At 35.3% G+C, this 10,616-nt stretch overlaps 2 protein-coding genes across 25 annotated transcripts in view; both read left to right on the top strand.

Annotated features, from left to right (window-relative positions):
• The first annotated feature begins 473 nt into the window (after nt 1–473).
• Nucleotides 474–8,560, top strand: mtfmt (mitochondrial methionyl-tRNA formyltransferase). The gene is made up of 9 exons (XM_055210355.2): nt 474–1,008; nt 1,534–1,734; nt 1,887–2,009; nt 2,112–2,214; nt 5,161–5,236; nt 5,311–5,402; nt 5,489–5,567; nt 5,648–5,724; nt 8,195–8,560. The coding sequence occupies exons 1-9, from the start codon at nt 761–763 to the stop codon at nt 8,393–8,395; spliced, it is 1,200 nt and encodes a 399-aa protein (XP_055066330.2). The 5' UTR covers nt 474–760; the 3' UTR covers nt 8,396–8,560.
• Nucleotides 8,561–8,813: 253 nt separating this feature from the next.
• Nucleotides 8,814–10,616, top strand: part of ppip5k1a (diphosphoinositol pentakisphosphate kinase 1a) — a 43,171-nt gene continuing 41,368 nt past the window's right edge. For all 24 annotated transcript variants that reach the window (XM_073859271.1, XM_073859272.1, XM_073859269.1 and 21 more), the window contains exon 1: nt 8,814–8,952. The gene's annotated coding sequence lies outside the window, so the exon portion shown is untranslated. The remainder of the gene's footprint in view (nt 8,953–10,616) is intronic.

Below are 10,616 nucleotides of genomic sequence, written 5' to 3'. Positions count from 1 at the left end.
TGTGTTTACCATCATTTCTCAAAATATCATCATTTGTGTTCGTCAGAAAAAAGAAATTCATACAAGTTTAGAACAACGCGAGGATGAGTAAATGATAAGAAGAATTTTCATTTTAAAGTGAACTATCCCTTTAAGGTTTCTTGTTCTTATTTTGTTAAAGAGCTCCCTCTTGTGGTGCCATACATGTCATAGACAGTACATTTATGGTAAAAACATATAAACGGAATTTATATGTATTTATTTAATTTTACGTTAAAAATTAAATGCATCGTCAGTTAATGAAAATGTCTAAATAGTTCGGGAATCGTATATAATATGCGATTAACCTGTTTTTATTTCCGTTACATTATAATCAGTGAACAAGATAATAATCACATATCAAATTTGTATATATTAATTTGTTAAACAAATATACCAAAAATTTAAACAACAAATAAATAAAAAAAGAGCAATGTGTGACGCGTCAAAGTAATAGCGGAAATGACATCAACGTCAACATGGCGGCGCACACATGCGACTGTTTGTGGACCTGTAATGCTTTACCGTAACCTTGCAGCAGTCCTCTTCTGGTTGTGTGCGAAAATGGATAAACACACACACAAACTGGACGTACAACTTTGCTAAATATCTGGATTGGATCGGCTGACGATGTCATGAAATGACTTTTCTGCACATTACTTTCTGATCTGTCTGTAAAGAAGCTATGTGCCTGCACATAATCTATAGCTGTTGTGTGGTTTATGAAACCTAACTTCATAGGATGTGGAATCTAAACTATTTAAAAGTAGCCCGTGGACGTTTGATCTCACATGGACTTTATGGTAACGGCATCGCACGTTGGATCGCTACATGCTTTTGTCAAAGTCATGGAAGAGACTTACTTTTGTTACGCGGAAACAAACTATATGTAACTCACACACAATCTGCTTCAAAACCTCCCTGGCGAATATTGTTCTTTGGAAGTGATGATTTCGCAGTGGAGTCATTGAAACGACTTCATGCGTCCCGGTAAAGAAATGCAGCTTATATAAATTACTGTCAATTATTTGGAATAGAATAAAATAGAGAAGATGTACCCAAACTCGGTTATGTAACCGCAAAGTTTAGCTCCAACTCTAATTAAACACAACTGAAGCTGCAAATGAAAGTCTTACTAAGCATACTAGAAACTTCCAGGCAGGTGTGCTGAGGACCGAGTTTGGGTATCTCTGGAATAGAGCATACACAGATGTGTTGCCTATATAGGGCCTTTATATAGTACACATTAACTGAAACAAGACACTAATACAAATATGATTCTAGAGAACTATACACATAGGACAGTTTAGTGCAGACCACACACCTTAACTACAAACAAGAACATGTTACTTACAGTCTAATACAACTAATAACAAATACTATGCAAACATAACACTGAATGATCAAGCATGCAGAACAGAAAAGTGGTTTAATGCAGTTATAGTGTAGCTATTGTCCTGATATTGCACATGACATGGGTATAATACTCATGTTATTGTTTTGGTTTTCACATAGGGATGATACAAAAGCTGGAGTAGTAGATTCCCTTGAGGTTGTGACGTTGTCCGGTGATGCTCCGGTAAGAAAGTATGCAGAGCAAAACAGCCTTCGACTTCATCAATGGCCAAATGTGGATTTAAGTACACGGTTTGATGTTGGTGTGGTGGTGTCCTTTGGCTGTTTAATAAAAGACAACATCATCAACAAAATGCCGTAGTAAGTAATAAGGGCTCAAAATGCATTATTGAATGTACTATGTAGCAGTCATATGCAATTGGTGTACAAGTTTTGTGGTTTGGTCTATGGTTTTCTTGTGTGGAAATCTTTTTAACACTGTTATTCATGAATTGTGTTTGTTTTTATCCCAGTGGCATCTTGAATGTCCACCCTAGTCTGCTACCACGGTGGCGAGGTTCAGCACCCGTCTTCCATACAATACTACATGGTGATAGTGTCACAGGAGTAACTATTATGCAGATAAGACCCAAGAGGTAAGATTTAGATAACCGTGTATATCAGGATAACATGCATGATAGATAAAAGATGCAGAATTTTTCTGCAAAGTATCAGGTGTGGTCTTATTTTTATGTCAGATTTGATGTGGGCCCCATTCTTCATCAAGAGCTCTATGAGATTCCAAAGAACTGTACCGCAGATGAACTGGGAGCTACTTTGGCAGTTGTGGGTGCCAGAATGGTAACTTCCTCTAACTTCTTTGAGATCTGTAGTTATGTCATTAGGTGTAATATAAAGTTTAAATCAACATATAGAGGCCCTGGACAGGGTTTAGATTAATCAAGGACACGGCCTTTTTTTGTTATTTTAAGTCAAGTTATTTAAGGACATTTAATTCGTTTTAACAAACAAACCTTACGAAAAACTATACTGGTATAGAGACAGAGCGCAGTTATGCAAATTTGAAAAACACGCCCACCAGGGGGGAAAGCAATCCAACCGTCTATATTGACTTTGTATTGCGAGAAGCCGCCTCCTTGTCATTTCTGGCTTATAACAAAAACAGAATTATGCCTAAAAGCTGCTGTGTGACAATATGTACAGCTAACAAGACAAATAACCCAGAAATAAGTTTTTATAAGCTGTCGAGCCGTAAAACCCAGTCTTTAAGGAGAATAAAGTGGATCGCCGACTACGTTTCCCCCTAGTGGACGCAGTTCTACTAATAGAAGTACTATGAAAAGTTTCCTGTATCCATTTTTGTGTCTAACGCTCGTTTTTTGGGGTCGACAGTTTATAAAAACTTATTTACAGATTAAACTTAAAAACAGAATAATACCTAAAAGCTGCTGTGTGACAAGGTGTACATCTAACAAGCCAAAAAAAACAAATACGTTTTTATAAGCTGTCGACTTCAAAAAACGAGCGTTTAAAGACACAGAAATGGAAACAGGCAACTTTTCATAGTACTACTATTAGTAAAACTGCGTCCACTGGGGGGAAACGTAGTCGGCGATCCACTTTATTCTCCTTAAAGGCTGGGTTTTACGGTGGGAGTGGTTTTCAGGTTATGACGCGCTGCGCTCTGTCTCTATGCATCTTGAGACCAAACAATGGTTCTGATATGTTAAAATATGTCAGTGCAAGGTGTTTTGAAATTAAAGCAGCTCAAACGTGCATTTTAGTCTTGGAATAGGATAAGCCCTGTCCGGGAAACCGCCCCATAGAGAGCTACATGATGACCCGTTTTTGTAGGCCAACTTGGAAGTTAGCCTCACTCTGGTTCCCTTTGAAAAAAGTCTGTAGGATTTTCCATAGGATTTTGTATTGTCACACAAAAAAGCTGTGTAATCAACAAAAGGTTATGGTGCTTGCACGTTTTGTCCATCAAGAACATCTTGGTAATTGAACACAACTTTTATGAGTTTCGTTGCCTAAATGCGTTTACAAGAAATGAATAGCTAACCTTAGGCTATAAGCAAACTACACCACAGTCGCCCGACTCCAACAGCATCACCACCAAGTTTCTGACAGCTCTTACAAATTTTATTAATGCATTTGAAAACATGTTTCCTGATAAGGAAATACTTTCTGAATTAACATTTTTTGGGGATTGTTCCACAAGTTTTTATTTTTACAATTTTTATTCCTGATAATGCTTAAAGTCCCTTACAACTTGATAGCAACCACACTTTTTAAGATACGTAAAATTTAAAAAAAATAGGTGCTGGTGTGTTGTATGTTTTAGAATAAAAAGTGAAAATATCTTGAGCTTGTGTTAACCCAGTGCTTCTCAATTATTTTCTGTCACGCCCCCCCTAGGAAGAGGTAAACATTTCGCGCCCCCCCCAACTCTCCGCCGCGACTGTAAATAGTATAATTTGTCTATAAAATTACACATCTGCAAATCATTGTATCCTTATTAACATTGAGAAAACACAAAAAGAAATATCGATCAACTTACAACAAAGAATAACTTTATTAACATTGTTTTTTAGTCTGTAACAGAAAAGACTTAAAATGCATCAATTTGCCTGAAATAAAAAAATCAATCCTTATTTAAAGTATAATATTTTTTGACCATTTGATACTGAAAAATTAAATATAATCAATAAATAATAATAAAAAACACAAGCGGCTTATCGGCGTCTTTAAAAATCACTTCCTGAAAAAGTATTTTTCCTGGGATCTCGCGCGCCCCCCCTGGTGTCGCTTCGAGCCCCCCCTGGGGGTCCCGCCCCACTATTTGAGAAGCACTGTGTTAACCCAAGATTTTATTAAAGGCATTTAACTCAAACCGCATTTAAACACACTGACTTCTAGATGAGAGAAACGGAAGTGCTAAAATGCTAACTAGTTTGTAGGTTTTGCCTAATCCCATTCCCTGCAGCTCTCCATTGGTTATGTCAGTAGGAATCAGATGGTAATCTAAAAATGTATGTATTTGTTTAGTAAGTGGGTTGGGCATACTGGTATTGTTCCATAAACATTTACATTACTGTAAGATATTTGACATTATTACACGGCACTCTCAAATGCTGGATTCTGGTTGGCCAGTCACAACATTCCAAGGTTCGTTCTTTTTAGATAACTACTGTTCAAAACTAATAACACACGTTAATCCGGATGCTGCAAATCATTTTGGCCGGTACAGTTTGATATTACACAGAAAATAAATATAAATGTCTTTTAAAAACATATATGACATTTATATTTACAAATGATTAAACCAAATAGTGTGTTTGTGACATATGAACGTCTTGTCTTATCTTAAACCAAAAGTAAACAGGTTGTCCTCGCGGAAGTCTGCATTCATTAAAAATTTGCAACTAAAATAATTTTAAGATCAACATTTAATATTCCTTACTTTACTTATGAGGGAAATATCCATGTAATAAGCGGGATAATGTACAGTCAGCAGATTGTTATCACGAAATAAGAGGCTGTGCGTCAGGTCCTGATCACACTGTCGGGGCTTATTTCTGCGATAACATCCTGCTGCCTAAACATTATCTCTTACTTTATCCATTTGTCAGATGCTTTTATCCAAAGCACCGTATTTATCAGTATGTGTGGTTTCTTAGGGATTAAACCCACAAACTTTTGCATTTCTAATGCAGTTGGGAGCTACAGGAACAGACTGATTCATGTTGTTTATGTTTTATTTTCTGTGTCATGGTTTAACAGTTAATGGACACTTTAGGACATCTTCCAGAAAGCATAGCAAACCAAAAAGAGCAACCTAAAGTGGGTGCAACTTTTGGTAAGTGTTTTCCTCGAATTAAAGTGCTGATAAAACCAACCATTCAACTTACCAACCATTGTAATAATCCCCAGCTCCCAAAATTAGTTCCCGAATGGCCTGGATAATATGGGAGGAGTACAGCTGTGATCACATTGACCGGTTGTATCGAGCTATTGGATCTCGGGTAAAAAATAAAGATTCTTAGATGCCATGTCAATTCCATAATTTGTTTTAATGAACAATAAACAAAGTTTTTTCTTCTTAAATCAGTTTCCTTTGAAAACCATGTGGATGGGCAATCCTGTCAAACTTCTGGATTTTGTTGGCAAGTGCAATCTGATATTTTCAGGTAACAGGAGTTAATTATGTACTAGGTGATGAAATAACCATGTCTACTAAAAATTAAAAGAAGCTTTACTTTCTTTGCAGGTGGCCCATATTTAGCTGCAGTGCCGGGGTCTGTCCTTTATCAGAAAGAATCAAATGCTTTACTTGTTCGCTGCAAGGTATGCCTATGAAGTTTTGAAATGGTACTAATAATGTATGTTGTTTTACAATATCACCTAAAACACCAGAAGCCTGATACTTTGGGGGTTTGTTTGTTAAATGCAGGTGTGATTGCCTTTATAAGTGTTTATAGGCCCTCCAGAAGCAGGGATGGATATCCCTGATGTACACACAGTGTTAATTTAATGCACTTTTTGTGTATCTAAATACTGCCTAGATAGATCCAGTGAAAGTGTGCACAATTTAAAATCCAATTAAAATATAGCACCCCAGGTCAGGGCAGATGGTGTAGTGGGCAGTTGTTGAATCCCAGCTTGAGGGCCTTTGCCGATCCTGTACTCCTCTCTCCACTCTATACTTTCCTGTCCTCTCCTTGCATAGTATCAAATAAAGGCAAAAATAGCCAAAAAAAAAAAAAAAACAGTCAGAATGCAGTCAATGAAATTCAATACACTTGAGGAATGCCCTAATAAATTAAACCGTGTTTCACGTTTCAGCTACAGCCTTGATTTCCACACTGCTTTTTTCTTAAATCCATTCCACTTGGGCCACTTAGTCCATATAATTTAAACTACATTTCGTGTTTTCTCTATTTTCACCTCATACTCGCACAACACGCCAAGGTAATGTTTATAAAACTTTTAGGCTATAAAAACAATTGTTTAATTTAAAGGCACCAGAATACAAGAAAATGGCATCTACTCCAGTAAATGTTTATTTCCCCACATTTTCGACCCATGCTGAGGTAGCATTTGTGCGCTGTTGGAAGCCTTGGAGGATTTTTGGGCACTTAGGCACGCAGTCTTAACTTCTTAAACAGCGTGTGAGCACTGCATTGAGATCTGTTCACCTCTTGTGCTTAAATATTTAAATTGTTATTTTCCCCCATAACTACTTAATCTTATAAACGTGTTAAATTAACAGTCCTAATATATGGGTCAGTGACAAAAATGGTTTGACAAGATGAGAAATTCAAAAATCTTTTTAAAGAACTTGATTTAAAAGCACGCATCAGGTTTATTTCAATGCACATAGTGTATTTATGTTAATTTTATGCAATAATTGCACCATTTTTATGAAAGTTAAGACTGAATGGATCCGAATATGTCAAATGGTGTAACGGCCAATTGCGCCAAAGAATGAGAAATATTAAATATTTTATACACCTTGATGGCATGTAAGCATAATCATCAAAACAAAAAAAAAAACATTTAAAATTTTTAAAATATTATTTTATTAGTTATTTCTAAATTTACATTTTAATGCATTTTTGTAGTATTTGTCCTGACTGAAAACAGCTCTGTTTTCTAAATAATCTTTGACAAATGATGTAAAAATGTATGTGAAAAAATCATATTACACTAAACTAGATGATTATATTTTATTCCACATTTTTTATGAATATATTTATATTTTCATAAAAAAATACTAGTTACACAAACGGACACAGACTGGTTAAACACCACATTCACACTTTTTGCAATTATCCTCCAAGTATTCTTTCAAAATGAAATAAAACAGAAATTTTAACCTTGGTCCTCAAAAAAGAAAATGTATGCAAGTAATCTGCAAATTTATTTTAAAATTTTAACCCTTTTACATTTAATTGAACCATACGGACACAAAATAATTAACGTCACATTATTGTTCCATATATTAGAATAAATACATATTCACTCCAGTCCATATTGTGTCTAAGAATTACCCCATGTGTGGTAAAATCATCGTAATGCAAGGTCTCACATGGCTTATTGCTTTAATATATAAATTAATAATGTTGAAACTTTAGCAGAAGATTGTAATTAATTTTGCACATCACAACCTCACCTTACAGTGATCGTGTGGCTGATCTTTGACTTCCCCTCACTTGGATTAGGTTAAGCTTTCCTTTTTTTTTAAGTTCTCATTGTTTAGCAGCTAACAGCTACGTTTTATTACGTTACATGTACTTAGTATAGTAATAACCATAAATTATGTGTAATTATCTGAAACTAACCCTAAACCAAATCCTCACCCAGTAGATAGCTGCCTTAAATAGCTATGAAAGTATGTAAGTCATTTTAAATTGCTATTTAAAGTCTAAAAGACGTTGAAATTGCATAACTTTATTACAGTATTGTAAAACGTATGTTGCAATGACTTATTAACCACAGTTTTTTTTAAATCCCACAATCCCCTACGTGAGCCTGAACCTAGCTCTTAATTCATTTATAAAATACATTGGAAAGTGCCGACTCTGCAGCCGTGGACACAAAGATTGAATTTCAGGATAAATGACACTGTACTATTAATGTGTGCTTGTGTGTGTGAAACTTAATAGATGACGTACTGTATTACACTGTATTAGATTAGATTGATGGTTCAAAAGGGTACAATCCATTGATATTGTGTTAAAATAATACATGGTGTAACATTTACATGGTACAAATAAACTGTCTTGTCTACTTTCCCATTTCATTTCTCTATAAGGATGGCTGGGTTGGATTCGGAAGTGTGATGTTCAAGAAAAAACTCTCTGCGGCAGATTTCTTTAATGGATATCTCCACCAGAGTGTGCTGAAAAAATCTCCATCACCAGACACCTGTCTCTTTCAAAGTTATAAAGAAAGAACTCATTTGCCTAAAGGGCAGGACAATAGCATGCTACTGCAGAATAAGACTTCATTTTGAAGCTTCACAAAGTTTTCAATTGCATATTAAACAATTCAAGTTTAATACTAGTCTGTTTTAAGACAATCTTGTGTATAGTCATGGACTGTATATTTGCAGAAATCTGCACATTTTTACAGGAAATAGATAAATGATTGTGAATATAATAAAGATGATTTGAGTTTATTTAAATGAGTGCTTTATTTTAAATTAAAATCATTGGTCAGAACTTGCCCATTATATTATCACACAATTATATGTTTTTCCAATTTATGTCTTTTCTCTTGATTGATGTTTTTATGGTTATGTTGTATAAAGCATAAAAACTGATATTCAAATTATTTAAAAATAAAATGCAGCAGGATAGATAGGCTACGTAACGGTAAACGTCTGTCGCAGAAGTCCCGCCTTCTTGTCGCCTTGCACATAAAGTTAGGGTGTCTCATCATATGGCGCCCTCTGATTGGCTATACCCCCTTGTTTATTTTCTGAGTCCGAAGTAAAGTTCGGTATCGTTAACAACCTGTCAAATCCGAGGACAGCTGTGAAACCGTCAACTTCACGTCCTATTTCACGAAGTAAGTATTGAAATATTTACGGTTTAGCTCTGAATTACTGCATGAAAACCAAAAGCTGCACTTTCCGAAAAACGAAGTATAATTTACTTCGGTTGTCATTCAGTTGTTATAATAGCTAAAGAAAGTGTCCTGTTTACATTGAGCTAACGAATAGCCGTGTTGCTAGCTAGCGAGTCCACAAAGAATACGTGTACTCCTACACGTTTATAAATATCGTGCGGATTTTTTTTCTTTATAGATTTCAGGATTAGATGTACGCGTTGTTATGAAAGGGGAAATTATATGTTTGTTTCCACATGTTTATGATAGTGTTCAATTGAGTAGTGCTTTGGGACTGTTACCTAGTAACTTGATACGTACACCGTGTAACACGTTTATTCACGTAATTAACGTTGCTGTACTTATGTGTGATGTGAATTTTTGGAGACACTGACCAATATTTGTCAGCTCGATATCGGTAAATGTATGAAAAGTGTACAGTATGTGTTTAATAAGAATATAGATATTATAAATGTGCAGGGTGTAAGCCAGATTTTGTTAGTTTTCCATGACCATTTGAACAGGTGTTAATTGGGGATTTTAAGCGTCTAATGCTTCTAAATGTCTAATGCTTTTTGTAGCTGAGGGATAATCGTGTTAAGTATGGAGCTGGCTTTACCTAGAATAACGTGTGTGTGGTGTGTGCCAAGACCAGAGTGAAGTCATACAGTCAGTTGATAATAATTAAATACAATACATAGTTTATTTTGGGTTTGTACTAGTGGCAGGTGGAAGAAAATTGCTCACTTATATTTACTGTCTATTCCCATATATGTCTAAGTAATGCCTTTAATGAAAGCTTACCTTTAGGGTTTACTGTGGTTGGTAGTTTTTGTGATTCACTGTTTTTACTTAAAATCATTTTAAATAATATAAAAAATGTCTGTGGAAATATAGTTGTTTCTTGAAAATTGACTGAGTAAGACCATTAAAGGGGACGAATCATTAAAAGCTGACACTTTCCATGTTTAGGTGCTATAATTGTAACCCCAGTGCTTTTCATCAACCTAGAAAATATGAAAGAACAAACTCCAGCAAATTAGTTTTGGCAAACCATTTTCTGCAAGCATGTGAAAAAATAGGTCATTGAAATTTGGCTCCCCTTGTGATGTCAGAAGGGGATAATATTGTGCCTTAATCTGCACTATCCCACATCGGCACTGCCATTTAGTGCAGAGATCAGCTCATTTGCATTTAAAAGGACACACCCAAAATGGCACATTTTTGCTCACATTAACAAAGTGTAAATTTTAACATGTTATACTTATCTATATGGTATTTTGAGGTAAAACTTCACATACGCAATCTGGGATTTATTTGACATCTTAACAAAACTCTTGTGAAATCCTCTTTAAATTGAAAACAAAGTGTCACATGTTTGTCAAGTATGGAACCGAATACTCGAAATGTGACCACTGCATTTAACCCGTTCCAGTGCGTATTGAACACGGGCGCACACACACACACACTCAAATACAGAGCAGTGGGCAACTATCACAACACTTCAAAAAAATACTTTGCTTAGTATTTTTGTCTTGATTTCAGTACAAATATCAAAAAAATCAAGATGCATTTTCTTGAGGAGTATTTAAAAAAAGATATGTTAAAATTAAGTAAATTTGGGC

The sequence above is a fragment of the Misgurnus anguillicaudatus genome, chromosome 21 (genome assembly GCF_027580225.2).
Source record: "Misgurnus anguillicaudatus chromosome 21, ASM2758022v2, whole genome shotgun sequence".
NCBI lineage: Eukaryota > Metazoa > Chordata > Actinopteri > Cypriniformes > Cobitidae > Misgurnus > Misgurnus anguillicaudatus.
The sequence above is the reverse complement of the archived record's forward strand: the minus strand, read 5'-3'. Positions and strand labels throughout refer to the sequence as shown.

Bases quoted from the DNA above. Each gene is read 5' to 3' on its own strand.
- mtfmt (XM_055210355.2), top strand. From the start codon at position 761: ATGTGGAATCTAAACTATTTAAAAGTAGCCCGTGGACGTTTGATCTCA. The intron at 1,735-1,886 runs GTAAGTAATAAG...TTTTTATCCCAG, and splicing joins ATCATCAACAAAATGCCGTA to TGGCATCTTGAATGTCCACC. The intron at 2,010-2,111 runs GTAAGATTTAGA...TTTTTATGTCAG, and splicing joins ATGCAGATAAGACCCAAGAG to ATTTGATGTGGGCCCCATTC.